This window comes from Aotus nancymaae, unplaced genomic scaffold (assembly GCF_030222135.1).
Source record: "Aotus nancymaae isolate 86718 unplaced genomic scaffold, 86718_ANA_hifiasm-v0.15.2.pri h1tg000079l, whole genome shotgun sequence".
In the NCBI taxonomy this organism is placed as follows: Eukaryota; Metazoa; Chordata; class Mammalia; order Primates; family Aotidae; genus Aotus; species Aotus nancymaae.
The window spans coordinates 28,449,594-28,469,356 of NW_026988494.1; the positions used below are offsets into that span (position 1 = coordinate 28,449,594).

The window sequence follows — 19,763 nt, forward strand, 5'->3', positions numbered from 1 at the left end:
GAAAACACAGAGTTGTCCATTAACAGCAAATGTTTAAAATATAAAGTGCAGACATGCGGGGCGGGGGTTGGGGGAGTTAAAGCAGGTGTGTTTGTAAACTAAAAGGCGAATCCCATTGGCAGATAACTTTTCAGTTTAATGCTCAGCTTTGTAAACCCAGGTTATTTCCAGCTACTGACACGTGTACAGAAGTAAAACATTGCTAGAGGCAAAATGTAATCAGCTGAGCCAAAAATCCCATTTAATTTACTCCCCCATCTTGCAGTAAGTCATTTATTCACTATCTTGCAGTAAAGTCATTCGACAAGGTGTTGGCTACCTTTAGCTAAGGTGTTTATGTATAGGATCTAAATCAACATGAAACAAAAAATATGATACAAGGGAAGATGTGGACTTTGGAGTCTGAAATACCTGAGTTATATCCAGGCTTTGCTCCTAACTGGCTGTGTGAGCTTGGGCAAGTCTGTCTCTCTTCTAAACCTCAGTTTCTCCGTTTGTGAAATGGAGATGATACCTGCTTGCCTATTTCACAGACGTATGGAGACGTTTAAACCTCACAAGTGATCATTTATATCAAGAGTCTCTAGTATGGTACCTGACACATTTTAGGCATTGAATACTTCATAGTTATGATGAAAATATGGATATATCCTCACTATGTGTATCACACAGTTTCATATTACCTATTTCTCAGCAATACAGTGAGGAAAACATCACTTAGCCCATTTCACAGATGCTGAAACTGAGTTGCGATCACTGGGACTTGAGCCCAGGTCCTTCAGCTCCAGGTCCCATGCTCTTTCCATCGCATGCTTTTAAACAGAGGTGCGCGATGCCATTTTCATGAAGTGCCAGGTCAGTAGGTGACAGGGCTGGCTGTCACTGGCATTCAGGGGGCGGGGTAGCAGGGAGTGAAACAATGGGAACATCTCTTAGGAAATGAATGGGGACTTCAAATCACAGAAAAGGTGCCCAGTGGATGCTTCATGCCAGCCAGTAGCGACAACTGCTGCACACCCCTGCATGTCAGCATTTCTAGAACCACCTCAGTGCAGTCTGTTCCACTAGGGGCCTCTGGCTACGATGCCAGTTCTTCACTCTGATTGACATGTGATCTGTGAGTGTAACTCTTCACCAGCCCTTCATCCAATATGCAGAAACACTACCCCCCAATTATATCACAGTTTATATATATATAATTATGCTTTTATTGTAAACACCTTAAGGAATCACCTTTGCAGAACATTTTAAAAATATGTCAATTTTTTTTTTTTGAGACGGACTCTCACTCTGTCACCCAGGCTGGAGTGCAGTGGTGCAATCTCGGCTCACTGCAACCTCTGCCTCCTGGGTTCAAGTGATTCGCCTGCCTTGGCCTCCCAAGTAGCTGGGATTACAGGCATGCATCACCGCGCCCAGCTAATTTTTGTATTTTTAGTAGGATGGGGTTTCACCACGTTGGCCATCCTGGTCTCGAACTCCTGACTTCAGGTGATCCGCCCTCCTCAGCCTCCCAAAGTGCTGGGATTATTACAGGTGTGAGCTACCACGCCTGGAGAAATACCTAATGTAGATGACAGGGTGACGGATGCAGCAAACCACCATGTCACGTGTATATCTATCTACATAACAAACCTGCACGATCTGCACATGTACCCCAGAACTTAAAGTATCATAATAAAAAAGAAGTTTTAAAGAACGTCTCCATCTGTGGAAAGAAGACTGCAGACATGTAGAGACTGCAGACACCCAACCCTTGCTTTGTGTGGATACATTTAGACAACTGGTGGGCAGCTTTTGGCATCGTAGCACAGAGTTCATTTTAATACATCTGGATGCCACAGAATGCTCTGGAACATGCAGGAAAGCCGGTGAGAATGAGTCACAGACATTCTAACCTGTCCAGGAGCTCCCTACCTGTATGGGGCTCAGTCTGAGCCCTGCTATAGAAAGGTGTGCAGAGAGGGCATTTTTAAAATCCTACAGATGAAAAATAGAATTAAAAAAAATCTATAAAGGGCACAGGCAAATCAATTCATTAAAAGGAAAAAAAAGCTAGAACCTCAGTAGAAAAATGGGTCAAAAGCATGCACATGTAATTTACACACAAATGGTTTAAAACCCTAGAAAAAATTATAATCTCATTAGTTATCAAATATATAAGATACCACTGCATGAAAATAAGGTAGTAATTTTTGCTGATGAAATTTGTGAATGGTTTTTCATTTTTGATGACAATATCAAACACTGATCATACTCTCACCATGAGTATAGATCATTAGAAAAAACATTTTGGCTGCAGGATATGAGAACTCTCAGAAACGTTGATATCCTTTGGCCCAATAATTCCACGCCTGGGAATCTATCCTAAGGAATTAATCAGAAGATCAAGAAAAAAAATAAGGTTTAAGAACAAAATAAGGGAATCTATCTAAAAGGTCAAAAATAGGAAAATGATAAAGTATTCAATATACTCATTAATGGCACATTATTCAGGTGCTAAAAGATAGCTTTATGATTTTGAGATAAATGGAGGAAATCCTTACATTGTTAAGTATTTAAAACCTAGGTACATATAAATATAAAGAACCATGTCAACTGTGAAATAGTGAGAAATGAGGAGAAGGAAATACATCCAATTGTTAACGGAAGTCTCTGAGTGATGGGATTATTTCTTTCTCCCTGCTTTTTTGCATTTTCCACTTTTTTTTATTACCAAAAGTATGCATTAAGGAAAAACAACTTGGACTTTGGTTCTGAGAACAAACTTTATCAAATGACTCCGAAGTTATCTGCTTTGCCCAAGTATTTCTGCAGAGTCACCAAATATATTCAAGACTGGAAAAAAAGCACCTCAAAGTCAAATGAGGTGAGTGCCCACAGACACCAAGGAGAAAAGGAACAGGAGATCGATCGGGAAAAGACAGCAAGAAACACCTGCTAGCAGAAAACAAACCCACAAACAGAAGCTATACTGGAACCTTTCCAATCAGTTCCATCTTTCAGGCTCTGTAGGCAAAATGAATGGGAGCCCCAGGCTGACCTCCAATAACAGGGCAGATGCGCAGACCCCCTTTCTTTGCACTGCGTGTGGGACAGGCCACAGAGCTCTCTGAAGCTTCTGGACTTAGAATCACGGGACAGCACGGCATGGGCTGTGTCCTTAGCAAGTCCTTGGTTTTGTCCATGTGCTGTGCATGTCTCCAGTGGACTGAGTGTTACTCAGGTTTGCAGAAAAAATATGAATAAAAACAGAGCTCTCAGGCTCACAACCGTCTTGCAGCTTGATCTTGTCTAGAAATCTAAGTCATCTTGGTCAAAGCCATCTGCCCTGCCCACTGCCTCAGTGGGGGCGAGGCTTCCGAGTGCCTGGTCATCTTGTAGGTTACAGCCTTCGCTGGCCCCCTGCTCTGGAGTCCTTGGGCCTGAAGGGACCTCTTCTTGCTCAGAAGTGGAACTTTCTGGATACATCCTGATGGTCTTCCTCTCTGCATGGCCATCTCCTAGACTGACCTGAGGGCTCCCTTTTTTCTCACCTTGAGTTTCTCCTTCCGACTCTGGCTGGGCCTCCCCTTCAGCTTCTGGGGCCTCTGTGCCTTCTGACTCTGGCTGGGCCTCTTCTTCTGCCTCCTGGGTCTCCCCTTCAGCCTCTGGGGCCTCTACACCTTCTGCCTCTGGCTGGGCCTCCCCTTCTGCCTCTGGGGCCTCTATGCCTTCTGCCTCTGGGGCCTCTATGCCTTCTGCCTCTGGGGCCTCTATGCCTTCTGCCTCTGGGGCCTCTATGCCTTCTGCCTCTGGGGCCTCTATGCCTTCTGCCTCTGGGGCCTCTATGCCTTCTGCCTCTGGGGCCTCTATGCCTTCTGCCTCTGGGGCCTCTATGCCTTCTGCCTCTGGGGCCTCTATGCCTTCTGCCTCTAGGGCCTCTATGCCTTCTGCCTCTGGCTGGGCCTCTTCTTCTGCCTCCTTGGCTTCCCATTCAGCCTCCAGGGCCTCTACAATTTCTGACTCTGGCTGGGCCTCCCCTTCTACCTCTGGGGCCTCTGCGTCTTCTGAATCCGGCTGGGCCTCCCTTTCTGCTTCCTGGGTCTGCCCTTCAACCTCTGGGACCTCTATAATTTCTGATTCTGGCTGGGTCTCCTCTTCAATCTCCAGGGCCTCTGCACATTCTGACTCTGGCTGGACCTCCCCTTCAGCCTCCTGGGCCTCCTTTTCTGCCTCCAGAGCCTCTATACCTTCTGACTTTCGCTGGGCCTCCCCTTCTGCCTCTGGGGCCTCCTTTTCTGCCTCCAGAGCCTCTATACCTTCTGACTTTTGCTGGGCCTCCCCTTCAGCCTCCTGGGCCTCCTCTTCTGCCTCCTGGGCCTCTACACCTTCTGACTCTGGCTGGGCCTCCCCTTCTGCCTCCTGGGCCTCTACACCTTCTGACTCTAGCTGGACCTCCTCTTCTGCCTCCTGGGCCTCTATACCTTCTGACTCTGGCTGGACCTCCTCTTCTGCCTCCTGGGCCTCTACACCTTCTGACTCTGGCTGGACCTCCTCTTCTGCCTCCTGGGCCTCCTCTTCTGCTTCCTGGGCCTCTTGTTCTGCCTCTTGGCCCTCCTCTTCTGCCTCCTGGGCCTCCTCTTTGGCCTCCGGGGTCTCTATGCCTTCAGCTCCATCACTGTGTCCTGGATCTTGGTCACCTCCTGCTGCAGCTCCACCCTGCAAGTTGTCCTCATGCCCAGAGCCCTGGCCCCCAGTTTCTCCCCTCTCACCCAGGCCCTCTCCCTCCTGCCCAGCTTCCTCCAGCTCACTGCTGGCGCTGGTTTTGCTGTTGTGGGTTTTCCCTTCTCTCTCCTGAGCCAGTGCAGCTCCCTCTGCCTCCCCTGGTTTGGGATCTTTGTCTCTGTCGAGTCTCTGGCTCCCCTCGTCATCCTCTTCCTCGTCCACTCCAGGCCCTGGGCCCAGGCCCAGCCCTGGCCTCCCCTCAGCTCCCTGGACAGTCCTGGTGCTTATGGGGTCCATGGGGGTCCTCCCAGGGGCCACCTCTGTTGCCTCCCCATCGGTGCGTTCTCCCTTCTTCCTCTGCAGAATCTGCCGCAGGTCAAAGGCCTCTCTGATGGGACCTCTGGTGGCCCCCATTGTGTCTTTGGGGGATGTAGGGCTCACTTTCTTCCTCATGCAGGCCTCGCAAGGACAGAACTCCTCTCCCTCAGCCTCTGCACCTAGCTGGGTGCCCAAGGCTGTGCTGAGGGCCGGCTCGTCCTCCAGGGTGAAGGAGAGGGGCTCCAGGTCCAGGATCCGCTCAGAGAAGGCCGAGAGGTTGCGCAGGCCCCAGAGGCGGTGTCTGCGCTGCTGGGTCTGCAGGAGCAGCTCCCCTGTGAGGGTCTCCCGAGGAGGCCCCAGCACCATCCGCCCCGCTCTGCTCTGGAGCTTCTGGAGCTCGCTCTCGGTGCTGTTCTGGAGGCGCCGGGCCACGTCCTGCTGCAGCTCAGCCGCCATCTGGTCCAGCAGATCGTCGTCCTGCAGGTCCCAGCGTGCTCGGAGCTCAGCCACCGCGCTGGCAAGGTGGGCCAGGAAGGCCTTCTCTGTCTTCTTCAGCAACACAGACACCAAGATGGGGTCACAGTCCAGAGCCACTCTGCAGGCCACCGAAGAGCTCTTCTCTGCAGCCCCTTGGGTAGGTGGGGCCTGTGTGTGCTCCTGGCCCATCCAGACGGCTCCAGGTGGCTTTTCCAAGCCAGGCTCAAGCTGGGAGCCACTTTGACTCTCACTGGCACTTGGGTCCATCTCACTGAGATGACTAGGGGGCTCCGTGGCCTCCTCTGTGCCCTCTGGGGGGCATGGCTCTGCAGAGGCAGAGGCTCTTCCCGCTTCCTCCTCCTGGACTGGGTCCTCTTCCTGGGAGCCTTCCCCATCCAGAGAGCCGGCCTCTGACAATTCCTGCCCGCGGACGCGTCCTTCTTCTGGACACTCTTCCTCTGTGAGACCTTCTTCAAGAGTCTCCTCTTGCAGTCCTCCTTCTGGTCCTTCTTTAACTTCCTCCAGCTGTGCCTCTTCTTGCAGCCGCTCTTCTGTTTCTTCTTTCGTTTCCTCGAACTGTGCCTCTTCTTCTTGCAGTTCTCCTCCTGATTCCTCTTTAGTTTCCTCTAACCGCACCCCCTCTTCTTGAAGCACTTCTGCTGCTGCTGCTTCTTCCACTTCCTTGAACGGCGACTCTTCTTGCAGGTCTTCTCCTGTTTCTTCTTCCATTTTCTCTAATGGCACCTCTTCTCCTTGGAGTTCTCCCATTTCTTCTTTCATTTCCTCTAACTGCCCTCCCTCTTCTGGCAGTTCTCCTTCTGTTCCTTCTTTAGTTTCCTCTAACTGTGCCTCCTCTTCTTGCATTGTGTTTTCAGCCATCTGCTCCTCCCTGTCTCTTTCTGCTTCCTCCTCCTGGGTGGCACAAGCGCAGGCTCGGGAGTTCAAGAAGGCTGGGAAGCAACAGTGCTGTTGCTTTTCCAGATCCCCTGGGTTCTCAGAGGTTCTGGAATCAGACCTCTGGTTGGAGGTTTTCAGGGACAGCTCTGTCCCCTCAGGGACCAGGGTGCCATCCATGGCACAGGGCATGCTGCTCTCCCCCGAGCCTCCAGAGCCGCTACTGATGTCCACGCCAGAGGAGGATGTGGGCGTGAAGTTGTTTGTCACAGCATGGGACCCAAGGTCCGGCAGAGCCTGGCTCCACGTGAGCTCCCAGAGGCCTGAGTCCAGCTGGTCCTGCCCAAGGTCACATCCTGGCCACAGGTCCTTCGAGATGCGGAGCAACTCCTGGTACCGAGGGGAGTCTTTGAACCTCACTTTGCTGGCAGGAGACCCAGAGTCTTCATCAAAGAACTGGAGACCGGCCAGACAGGTAATGAGGGCTCCGGCTGAGCAGCTGAGCCTCCTGGCCATGGGCCGAGACACTTCGGGCACACTGCTGGGCCGGTCGTGCTTGGAGCCCATCAGTGCCCTCATGATCTGCGTGGAGGCAGACACCCGGCCAGGAAGTGCCAGCAGTCCCACCCTGCAGCTGGCCAGGGCCCCTCTGTCCACTCCGGCCTCTGTAAGGGCTTCAGAAACTCCTTCTGGAGATGCCTCTTGGGGGATACCCTCTCCTGATTGGGGACCAACGTCACCACTCACCGGGAGGACTCCCTCTGGCTCTAGGTCCTGTCCAGCATCCCCTTCCAGCTGTTGTCTGGCGTCAGTTGGCTCCCCCAGGCCTTCCAGAGCATGGTCATCCCCAGGGTCCACCTCAGGGCCTCTCAAGCCACTCCCTGCTGGACCTGTGGTCTCGTCCACCATCTCATATGTCATGAGTACGGGCTCTTCCGGAATGTTGTCCAGCCATTCTCGGACCACAGCCTCTGGAGACAAGTGGGGCAGCGTGCCAGGCGACATGCCGCTGGCCTCCTCCTGCCCCTGGGGGCCTCCCAAATTAGCGGTCTTCTCCTGGGACAGCACCCCAGACCTCACACCCCGATTGGTGCCGTTTCTCCTAGATGCCCCTGAACTGGGGCCAGAGGACGCTGTGAGCTCTGCCTGGTGTGTCCCCTCCTCCTGCTGGCTTCCACCTGGCCCATGGGCAGCACTCCGGTGGCTGCTGCTAGTGCTGGCACAGCTGGAAGGGCGCCTCTCAGGGCAGGGCCGCCCCCTGGGTGGGGTGGGGCAGTACCTGCCACACAGCCAGCGGGCCTCCAGGGAGGGTCCCCACTGGGCCTCTTGGGCCGGCAGTGTCCTGGTCTGTGAGCAGGAGCGGCCTTGGTGGGGGCCTGATGCCCCTTGCTCAGGCCATTCAACCTGCAGAACCAATGGCAAGGAGGGCTGGGGGGTGTCCCTGGCCTGTTCCTGCAGGCTGGCAGCCCCAGATTTTGAGCAGGAGTTGGATGTGTGAGGTGGTGTGGGGGCCGGTGAGCATGTCCTGGACCCCGCCTCCCCTGCCCACACAGCAGAGGGAGCGTTGTCGGGGGAGAGCCCAGAGGCACAGTCCGAGTGGCCTGCAGGGGTGACAGTGGCACTGCTGGTTCCCAGAAGGTCCTGGGAAGGAAGAGAGCCCCAGGGGGGAGGCCTCAGGTCCCTGGAGGCCTGTGTCCTGGAGCTCGATGAGCTTCCAGAAGATCGTGGCACTGAGCCATCCCGGCAGGCCCTTCGCCACTCAGGAGGCCTCGGCACTTGCTTGGTTGCAGGGGAGTCCAGCGGACTGTGGGTGCCCCTGCAGTAGTGACACTGCCTGGGAGAATCTCTTGGGGCCACTCGGCCAAGGCTGCTGGGTAAGGACACCACACTGGCCCGGCTCTTGTGCCTTTTCCGCCCCTGCTGGGCTGAAGTGCAGGTGGGAGGGGTGGAAGAGGCTCCTTCCGAGTCCCAGGAGCTGGAAAGGACTGCAGTACCCCTGGCCCGCTGGTGCTCGGTGCCGTGTCCTGGCATCTCCGCCTGCAGGTCCTCACTCCTTAAAGATGAAAGACTCAGGCCTGAAGAACCCAGGACGCCTCCCTTGGTGGCCTCCTGCTGGGAGGTCTCAGCCCTTGCCTTGCCCAGGCAGCCCCGGGTCCACCCGTCCCATTCGCTGGATCCCTCCCCGGTGCTGGCTGACGAGTCCGAAGAAGCCCCCTCCTCACTCCGGGCCCTGGACGTCAGGCGGTCACCTTGCTCTGGGCCGCCCAGCTGTGCTCCGTCTGTGTACATGCCGGGGTCCTCACCCAGGCTCCTACCAGCTTCCCACTCGGCCCCTCTCTGGGCAGAGGGGCTGCCACTGTCCACCCTGTCCTCTGGGATCCTGGGGCAGCAGGAAGAGTCTGGCTCCGAGCCCTCGGGGTGGCTGGTGCTGGAGGCTGGGCTGGCGCTGTCCTGGCTGCATCTCTCCCTCCTGGGAGCCCCGCGGTCCCACAGGCCACTGCAGCGGACGTGCTGGGCCAGCCCCCACCTCTTCCGAGCCGCCACTATCTCTCCCTGGGAGGCGTGCAGGGGATTCCTCCAGATTTCATACTTGGGCCCTGGCTGCCCACCTCGGCCAAAGGCTTCCCCGCATCCCACCCTGCAGGGCCGGGGTCCCCACACCCCAGGCTGCGAGAAGCCCCAGGGGTAGCCCTCCCACACATAGCTGAGGGGGTCCACCTCCCCCAGAACGGGGTCCTCCCTGCTGGCTGCGGTGAGGGCGCTGGCCCGGCCCATCCTCCGGGACCAGAGAAGTGTGTCCTCGCCGACCAGGTGGAAGCGGACTTTCATCTCCACGGACAGGCTGCCGTCCTCATTCATGCAGACCTTCTTCTTCATGTCATCGCCGGCCACCAGTGGGCCTGGCTGCGCCAGCGTGTCTTGAGGGTGCCTGTCGGGAGCAGGGCCCACCAGGGGGTCACTGGGACCAGGCCTCTCTAGCAGCCGTGGCCTGCTGCCTGACTGGGACCGTGAATGGATCATGCTTGGCTTGGTCTTTGGCCCCCAGCTCCCTGGCATGCAGCGAAGAGGAAAAGAAAAGAGGAAAAGATGAAACAGTCATGAGCCTGCCACCACCTGCACACCACCACTGCCTCCGAAATGCATGGTAAGGGCCAGGCGCAGTGGCTCATGCCGGCAATCCAAGCACTTTGGGAGACCGAGGCGGGAGGACTGCCTGAGTTTAGGGTTTCAAGACCAGCCTGGGAAACATAGTGAGACACCATCTCTACAAAAATAATAATAATAATAAAAAATAATTAGCTAAGCATGGTAGTATGCCCTACAGTCCCAGCTTCCTAGCTACTTGGAAGGCTGAGGCGGGAGAATCCCCTGAGTCCCAGAGTTCGAGGCTGCAGTGAGCTGTGGGCCATTGCACTCCAGCCTGGATGACAGAGTGAGACCTTTTTTAAAAAAAAAAAGCATGTTAAGGGCAGAGCTATTCTAGAATGACAATCCACAGAGCTACCAGTCTGTGAACTGGCATCATCTAGCAAGGAGAACTTGAGTCTGAATTCAGTCTCAACTCTGCCACTTCCTAGCTGCGTAGTTTTTGGTAGAGTCTGTTTTCTCAACCATAAAGTAAGCATAATAATATTGATTGAGTCGGTTCATATTGATGCATGGCCATACATATAAAACTTCCTCCATAGTTGTTGGCACACAGTAGGCTCTCGAGAGATGCACACTTGGCAGGCAGAGTGGCAGTGCCCAGGGCTTGCTTCTAGCCCTCCTCATGCCCACCGCCAGCTCAGCAGGTGAAATCGATAAACTGCTGCATATGAACCTGACTGTTAACTGTTATATGCTCTGCAGTTATTAGCGGTGATTTATCACCCTAACCCTCATCAAGCTCCTGGGTTGATAAATGATTGCAGGGAAAGAGCCTGGTGCACCGTATCAGGTCCTGCTAGTCAAGCCTGCACCCCAGCCATGAAAGAGAGAAGAAGAAAGGGCCGCTGGGGATGCAAAGGAGTGGCTCTAAGGAAGAATGCACCAGGCATAGTGGCTCACACCTGTAATCCCAGCACTTTGGGAGACCAAGGCAGGTAGATCACCTGAGGTCAGGAGTTCGAGACCAGCCTGACCAACGTGGGGAAACCCCATCTCTACTAAAAATGCAAAAAATTAGCTGGGGTTCTGGCAGATGCCTGTAATCCCAGCTACTTGGGAGGCTGAGGTACGAAAATTGCTTGAACCCAGGAGGCGGAGGTTGCAGTAAGCCAAGATCACGTTACTGCACTCCAGCCTAGGCGATAGAGCAAGACTCTGTCTCAAAAAAAGAAAAAAAAAGAATGAATGAATGAAGCCCTTAAGTGCTTTCGAATTTCATCTTCGGAACCAACACGTGGCAAGAGGGTAGTGCTAGCAGAGGCTGAGTCTACAGTCAGCAAAAGAACAGACCCCAGATGCACGTCTGGGCAGAAGATGGCTTTGCCCAGTCCTGCCCCTCCACAGGGGCCAAATGAGACTGAGGACTCCTCCAGGGAGGGGCCCAGAGTAAACTGTCCTTGTGCCTCCAGTACCTATCCTACAGGGATCACCGAGCCTGTCCTCGTTGGTGTTTGCTGAGCTTTTCACAAAGGATAGTAAGTACTTTGTTTACTCATCACATTTTTCCATCATCAAACTGCATTTGTTAATTGTGCTTTTAAAAAATAAGTGTGTGTGGTTTTAAAAGATAACATAGTACAGACTGGCTCATTGGCTGGATATATGGATGGATGGATGGATGACCCATGGCCTTGGTTAGTTTTAGTCCTTTTAACCCCAGTGCAGGCCACCACTGTTGCCTGAGACTGTCGTGACCACGAAAGGATGCCACGCCACACACATGGCGCATTGCTGTCATGATGTCATACCCACTGTAGTTGTTCCTTTTTTTTGAGACAGGGTCTCTGTTGCCCGGGCTGGAGAGGAGTGGCATGATCATGACTTACTGAAGTCTCAAACTCCTGGGCTCAAACTCCCACTGCCTGGCTAATTTGTTCATTTACTTATTTATTTTTTTGGTAAAGGCAGGGTCTTGCTCTGTTGTCTAGGCCTGTCTTGAACTCCTGGGCTCAAGTGATCTTCCTGCCCTGGCCTCCCAAACTGCTGGGATTACAGGTGTGAGCCTCTGTGCCTGTGGTTCTTAATAAAATTTTAGATTCTAGAAATTTCAAGTTCAAGATCTCTTAATCCCTGTTCCATTTATTTATTTATTTAGAGACAGGCTCTTTCTCTGCCACCCAGGCTGGAGTTAAGTGGCACGATCATGGCTCACTGCAGCCTCAACCTCACAGGCTCAACTGATCCTCCCACCTCAGCCTCTCAAGTAGCTGGAACTATAGGCATGTGCCATTATGCCTGGCTAATTTTTTTTTAAATTTTTTTGTAGAGACAGAGTCTTATTATGTTGCCCAGGTTGGTGTCCAGCTCCTGGACTCAAGCAGTCCTCTCACTTTGGCCTCCCAAAGTGCTGGGATTACAGACATGAGCCACCGTACCCAGCCTCTGTTCCTTTTATATACCAAGCACTGCTTTCTCCTATCTCAGTCAAATGTTCAACCCAAGTGAGGTTGACAGTAATGAGGAGGAGGAAGAGGCAAGAGAGATCCCAAAATGACTGGGATACCTAAGATTTGGGGCCAAAGGGAAGTTTCCCGAATTATCTGGAAGGGTATCCACTCAGCCCTACTGAACCACCGTCCAGGGCTAATCAGATGGGGGAAACTCAAACACCAACTCACCGTTTTTGTTTCTTGAAGTCAGCCCAGATAAAGTTCCAGCCTCGCTTCTCCTGGCATTTTCCATGGCTGGAGGTCTGAAGGCCTCATGCCCGGCACACACCAGCACGGAGGGGCTGTACAGCAGGGCCTGCAGTGAGTCCACCTGAGGGAGGGCGAGGGGTCAGGAGGCCTGGGCTGCAGACACCCTCTGTCCCAAGGCCTGGGGGAGGAAGGCCAGTCTCGCCAGCTCTGTCCTGATTTCTGCCCATCTCACCCGTTTCCTGGTCCAAGGAGGAGTCTTCTCCACTCCCCATAGCACCTCCATCACTAGCTGGGGGCTGAGATCCCACCACCACGATCTCCCGCTCTAACTGTACCCCTTCCTCCACCAGGTGTGAGGCCTGTGATCGAAGGTCACTCTGGATGCCCCTGCTGAGAAAGACTTCTGCAGGCTGCATCTCTGCCCACATGTCCAGCCTCCAGAACATCGATTCCCTGAAGCAGCCAGAGGAGCACCCCCTCCAGCTCCCACAGGGAGGTCCGATTCACTCTCTCACCCTTTTCCCAAATGGAGGAGACTGTGCTGCCTGACCTGTGTTTTCTAGTACAATCTGAGTCTGTTGCCTCTGCCTCTGCCCAAGTGGAGGGAGGAGGGGCTAGGCACCACTCTCCCTGCAGGGACCCCTTCCCTTCCAGACTCTTGCAATGGTATCTAAGGTCCTGACCCTCCCCAGACCCATCAGGATGTCCCCTACCCACTGCTGGGCTCGAGGCAGGCCATGTCACTGCAGTACTCCTCCAGGAGACAGGTCCCTGGACCCAGAGGCCCCTGCAGATCTCAGGGTTTGCACTGTTGATGGGATTACATTGTAATTAGCAATGCTGGGGAATGTATCTCCATCTTTAAAGCACAGAGCATGTTCTTTTTCATTTTCTAAAATTCGAAAGGTATGCTCATTAACAAAAAAAATGAAAGAGGAAACATTACATTCTCTTCCCCAAAAATATGTCATAGAAGTGTGTTGTACACTAGATCTTTCAGCCTAGCAAATTAGAAGTTGGTTTTAAATGACTAGGTCCATGGCTTCTTAGCCTTTTGGCTAAGACCAAGCGTAAATGACTAGGTCCATTTCTTCTTTGATTTAGATTTCTAGTCCATCAAAAAAATACAAACATGACCCAACTCTATGAATTCATAGATGTAGCCATGCTTCTAGGGAATCAGACTCTCCAGGGAAGAAGAAAAAATTAAAGACTAAATGATGCTCCCATTCCTAGGGAGAGGCAGAAGGCTAAAATCCACAGGAAAAGGAGCATTCTCAAGAACGACAAACCGGGAGGGAACATGAACGTTGATAATCATGTTTCAGTTCTTCCTGGGGAGAAAGGAGGTCGTTATGTTTACAGAAACTCTAACAGCTCTGCAATAAGTCTAGGTGAAAATATCCTAATGTCTTTTTCTCCAGTTCACTCATATTGTACCAGCTCTCTCCCCATCACCGCACCCACTAAATTGTAGCTAACTCAAGGTAGGGATCTTGTCTCATTTGTCTGTTTATACGGCACATGCTAGTCCATGGTAACGCACACTAACTCAAAAGCATCCTTGCATTACATTGCAATTAGCAATGCTTGCAGATGTATTTCCATCTTTAAAGCACAGGGCATGTTCTTTTTCCTTTTCCAAACATGAATGTTAGCTCTATCATTTGCCACCCGTGCAACTAGGAGCAAATTAACCTCTGTGCTTGACTTTTCTTATCTGTCCCAAGGGGATAATAATATCAGCTACCAGCCAAATGCAGTGGCTCACATCTGTAATCTGATGTGAGAGGCTGAGGCAGGTAGATCCCTTGAGCCCAGGAGTTTGAGATCAGCCTGGGCAACATGGTGAAACCCTGTTTCTACTAAAAAATACCAATAAAATTAGCCAGGCATAGTGACACATGACTGCAATTCCAGCTGTTTGGGAGGCTGAGGTGGAAGGATCACTTGAGCCCAGGAGGTCGAGGCTGCAATGAGCTGGGATTGTGCTACTGCACTCCAGCCCAGGCAACAGAGGAAGAGCCTGTCTCAAATAATAATAATAATAATGAATAATAGTAATATATCAGCCACCTGGTGAGTTTGTGTGGTGAATGCTAAGCCCTAGACCAGCCGCTTCTATCCCACTCTCTGGTGTGCTTTCTAGTACTGCAGAGGTTTTTGAGACTGAGTCTTGCTCTGTCGCTCAGGCTGGAGTGCAGTGGTGCAACCTCCACCTCCCAGTTCCAAGCAATTCTTCTGCCTCAGCCTCCAAGTAACTGGGACTACAGGTATGCACCACCATGCCAGGCTAATTTTGAATTTTTAGTAGAGTTGGAGTTTCCCCATGTTGGCCAGGCTGGTCTCAAACTCCTGACCTCAAGTGATCCACCTGCCTTGGCCTCCCAAAGTGCTGGGATTACAGGTGTGAGCCACCACATCTGGCCCAGTACTGCAGAATTTAGAAAGCTGCCAGCCCATTTTCTGAACTCCCTTGCAGCTTGGGGTCTAAATGCAAAATAAGTCCCACTAATTAGATGCACTTGTGCAGGGCATGGAACATGGTGGCGAAGCAGAGGCCATCTTCCTTTTGTTCCTGACTCTTGTCACAAGCAAAATGAAGTCAAAGATGCAGAGAGACGTGTGCCGCTGAGATGGCAAAAGATGCCCTCGTTGTTCTAGTACCCATCATCTTCCCATCTGGGATGCCAGCAATGGTGGGGTAATTCAGAGCTCAGTCATTCCAGAGGCAACCCCCAAAACCCCCTTTCCTCATTTCCTAGACACCACTGACAGGTTGGTCTGAAGCATTCTGGGAGTCTTTTCCAGGACCCAGCCTGTGCTCCTCCAGCCTTTCAGCGAATCTCTAAGCATCAAATGCTCTGAGTGTAATTCCTTCCTGCTTAAGATGCTGAGAGAGGATTCTGTTTCCTGTACTGAAGCATGGCTGACACACAGTATCACATCAGAGGTGGCCACAGGCGATGGACCTTCAAAGATAGGAATCTGGGATTCGTATTCTCATCTGGATGATGTGAAGGTGGTGATAAACTGGTAACAATGGGGCACTCGTAGCACGTGGCACACGGTGACAACATAGTTCTTAGATGATCCCCTCTGATAGTAGAAAGTAGTGCTTCCTGAGAGCAGGACTTTGACCCTCCACTGGCTGTGGGGATAGCCTCTTCGAATGAGAGTGAGAACTGCAAGGGCTATGGAGTGGGCTGGCCACTTCCCACTTTTGAAAAATGGCAAGCTCAAGGTCTAAGCCCTAACTCGAGGATGGCCAGAGGATGTTGGGGCTTCTTCAACCGCTGTCAAAGAGTCTCTTTTCTCTTCTTGCCAAAACTCAAATGCAGAACTGCTTCTGCTGGTGGCTGAAAGACAACTGAACCCGGTGTTAGGTGTTCCATCAAGCCATAAAGCAGGGGTGCTGTGCGGAAGTGGACCTTGATCATCAGGTGGAAGTGACGCAGACTAGATCAGGGTCAAGAAGCTTGACTGAGGCATCAATAAGTTGCTCGAGCAGGCGGCTCACACCCCAGCTTACCTGCTCCTGCCGTGTTTCCATCCCTCCTCAGCACACACCTATGACTTCCTGGGAAATTCCCCATCCCAGCTAACTGAAAAAGAAAAGATTCTATTCTGGCTTTCAGACGGTTGCAGAGAGTATGGTGACATGACCAAGAGGTGGCTGCTGTATGACAGATTCACTTGGGCCATGAAGGGCAGTGGGGAAGGAAAACCCAGGGTAGAGTGTGATTAGGTCACTACTCAGAAGAAGCAATGGCAAGAGGTTCTAGAGCAATTTATGGGCAGTGGGCAGTGGTTAGCAGTGAAATCTGACAATCAAGGGACTTGAAGGAAGGGGACTGGAGGATGGGTGACAGGAAGTCCAGAGAAGAATCTGAACGGATCTCTCAGAACTGGCCCAGAGGGTGAGAACATTGGTGACCCCCGAGCATGTTTACCAAAAGGTGAAAATCCTGTGGATACAATGACCAGCTCTGTAAAGTCAACCATCCACTTCCTCCGGCCACCCCAGGTATGCTCAGGCAGCTCCTGAACAAAGTGGCAAAGAAGCATCAACTAGCAGCAAACGCTCCACCTCATTCAAGCAAACCTGGCTGCCACCTCTGCTCATGGCCTGATCTGCTAAGAGCAGAGACCCAGTGATTCATATCAGACCTTGAGGGACTCAGCCAGACCCCTGGTGGAAACCTAATGACATCAAATCCCTCTGATATGGTGGTGTTCAGCAATCTGTGCCCACTGTAATAGACACCTGCTTCACAGGTAGATTTTGCACCTGGCCCATCATCCTTCTCCACTCTCCATGGACTCACTGAATGCGTTGCTCATCCTTGCCAAAACCCATGAAGATCCATCCAAAGTTCCATCCAAATGACTGATTTTATAGCAAAGATGTGAGAAGATGGGCTAACACCCATGGAACTCACTGTGTGGCCATGTACCCCATCACCCAAAGCAGCTCTAACTTATGAAACAATAGAATATTCTATGGAAGATCCAGTTTCGGCAGCAGCTAGAAGACGTCACTTTATAATGCTGGGATGTTGTCTTACAGGATGTGATATGTGCTCTGAACTAGCAACTGATACTTAGTGCCGTTTCTCTGGCAATAAGACACCTGTGACCTCACTGCAAACATTCTGCTTTCCATCCCAACAGTTTTGGTCTCTGTAAGCTATACAGTGAATCCCATGTGTGTTAGTCCACTCTCTCACTTCTTTTGCTATAAAATTAGTTCTTTGGATAGAAATGATCTGCCTGGGTTATGGCATAGGTTTGGCAGTCTCAGGACCCAAGGGAGAATGATACTTCTTAGAAGACACAACAGTGGGCTGGACATGGTGGCTCACGACTATAATCTCAGCACTTTGGGAGGCCGAGGTGTGTGGATCACCTGAGGTCAGGAGTTTGAGACCAGCGTGGCCAACATGGTGAAACTTCATCTCTACTAAAAATATGAAAATTAGCCAGGTATAGTGGTGGGCTCCTGTAATTCCAGCTACTTGGGAGCCTGATGCAAGAGAATCACTTCAATTTCGGAGGCCAAGGTTGCAGTGAGCTGAGATCGCACCACTGCACTCCAGCCTGGGCAACAAGAGTAAGAGTCTGTCTCAAAAAAGAAGGACTAGGAGGAGGGGGAGGAGGGGTAGGGGGAGAAGGAGGAGGAGGAACAACAACAACAACAACAACAAAACAACAACACAACACAACACAACAGCGGCCCCGTGGAGCTGAAAACTGAAACAGTTGTCTTGGACATACAAGGCTTCTCATGACAATGAACCAACAGGCAACAAGGAGGTTCTGTGTTGGATGGGGTGGTTGGTTCTGATTGTCTAAGGGGGAAATAGCGCTATTACATAATGGGACAGGGAAGAAGTCACCTGTTTCCCAGGGAGCCTATTGGCTGTCATGTCCAGGGGTAAACACAAACACAAGACCACAGCAGCCCCATCTAGTGAGGAACCCCAAGGGCTCAGACTTCTCAGGAATACGGTTCAGTCACTCTGCCAGGTATATAACCATAATCAGCTGAGGTGCTGGTGGGAGACAGAGGAACAGGGAGTGAAGAGTGGAAAAAAGCTTTAAACACCAACAACGGCCTTGTGGTAGATAATTTTCTTCACAGCTCTGCTAGGTATACATATTCACCGGTTTCCCTTTTCTTTGCTCTTTATTTCCTATACTACTTTGATGGTGTTGGACTACATAAGTAGAACTTGAGGTAAGGGGATATCAAGGTGAGGTTGTCACAGAATAGAAGACAAAGGGTCAGTAATAATGTGATTGGGGGAAGAAGGTGAAAGGGTTTCTGATTGTAGGAGGAGAGCTCTATCACTACATGAGTGCATGTTGCTGTAGCTGATGTTTATAATGAAGGTTTTATAATGATGTTATGATTTTTTTTTTTTGAGACGAAGTCTGGCTTTGTCACCCAGGCTGGAGTACAGTGTGTGATCTTGGCTCACTGCAGCCTCTGCCTCCCAGGTTCCAGCAATTCTCCTGCCTCAGCCTCCCAACTAGCTGGGATTACAGGCATGTGCCGCCATGCCTGGCTAATTTTTGTATTTTTAGTAGAGACAGGGTTTCACTATGTTGGCCAGGCTGGTCTCGAATTCCTGACCTCAGGTGATCAGCCCACCTCATCCTCCCAAAGTGCTGGGATTACAGGTGTGAGCCAAAACACCCAGTGATGTTTATGAAGGTGGAATGATACATACAGATGTTAAGTAGCAATAGGACTGAATCTTGAGGAGACTGAATTAAATCAGTCAACCTCCATCATCCATTCTGCCCACCTTTGGTGGAAATTCATGTTCTGCAGAACCTGGAAAGGCAAAAATTACATCCACAGATGTCCCTGAACTCAATAATCATAGCAGCTTCCAGCAGAGGTAGTAGCTTCTTGCATGTGCTGGGAGCCATTCCTGCAGACCCAGCTTCCAATTCAATCTCTGGTTTCCCAAAGATTTGGAAGCCCTCCAATGCCCTGTATTAAATCACTTTCTAATTAAGGTACCTTGAGTGGTTTCTGTTTCCTGCACTGAACTCCTGCATTAATAGGTTATTGGATAAGACAACAACAAGAGTACACAAGGCACAATGCCTGGCACTTACCACATCCTCTCTCAATGCAGCAGCTAAAAACGTGAATCACAACTGCTTGTTGATTAATTGACTTGACTGAACATCTCCATGCTATTCACCTTTAGTTAGTAGCAGGGCAATCAAGTGCCGTTTTTAAGGAATAGCCTCCCTCTTCCATGTGAGTATTTTGACTTGGGGTCTAAAAAACTTTTTCAAGGAATCATCAGACCCCAACAGCCTACCTTTTTCCCGCTGGTTGTGTACACCTGCTTCACGGGAAAGCACAGCAGATCTGAGGCTTTGCTGAGAAAGGCAGCCAGGCTTCTCATATTCCTGTGACTGAGGACCACTGTCTGCTGGAGGCGAGGGTCTGTGTTCTTAACCAACAGTATCCTCCGGGGAGTTTTAAGACTCTTCCGGGAGGAGGATGTGCCTGGGGCTTCACTCCGGCCTTCGATATCCCGCAAATGTGGAGCAGCGGGGCTTCTCCCCTGTGGCCAGCCTGGCCCACTGGTGGTCTTGGGGGGCTTCTTATCAGAGCATAGGTAGCAGCCACCATCTTCCAGCTGCTCCAGGGCACTGAGGCTGTGCAGGCCCCGGGGTGTGGTGACAGAGCGCACCCCAAAGGAGAGAGGCATGCGCTGAGAGAGCTCGTCCATGAGGGCGCTGAAGGTCTTAAAGGTGCGCTGGTGAACGGCCAGGCGGACCCCAGCAAACTGTGGATCTCCTCGCTTGAGGAAGGTAATCTTCTTGGCTGGAGTGACCTTGGTGACTGAGGGGGTGCGAGCCACAGAGGGCAGGAGGCACTCACGGTGGCTTGGAGCCTGGGCATCCCTTGGGGTGCTGTTCATGATGTGGGGGCTCTGGTAGCTGTAACAGGTCAGAGAAAGAGGGGTCAGAGAGCAGGTTGGGAGACTGGCATTTTCTGTCTCTCCCCTTCTTTGTAGAGGTGCTTCCTGCCCACCCCAAATGTGT

General features: G+C 51.7%; 1 protein-coding gene across 5 annotated transcripts in view; it reads right to left on the minus strand.

Moving 5' to 3' along the window:
• Positions 1-311: 311 nt before the first annotated feature.
• RP1L1 (RP1 like 1) overlaps positions 312-19,763 on the minus strand; it is a 59,439-nt gene continuing 39,987 nt past the window's right edge. For 2 of the 5 annotated variants that reach the window (XM_012457336.2, XM_012457335.2), the window contains exons 2-4: positions 19,031-19,658; positions 12,165-12,306; positions 312-9,446 (exon numbers count right to left, since the gene is read on the minus strand). In XM_012457336.2, coding sequence (XP_012312759.2) covers positions 3,295-9,446; positions 12,165-12,306; positions 19,031-19,639 — 6,903 coding nt within the window. In that variant the 5' untranslated portion in view covers positions 19,640-19,658 and the 3' untranslated portion in view covers positions 312-3,294. Of the gene's footprint in view, positions 9,447-12,164; positions 12,307-12,898; positions 13,962-19,030; positions 19,659-19,763 lie in introns of those variants that run through there. The other 3 variants (XM_012457341.3, XM_021667169.2, XM_012457339.2) reach the window with 3 other exon arrangements.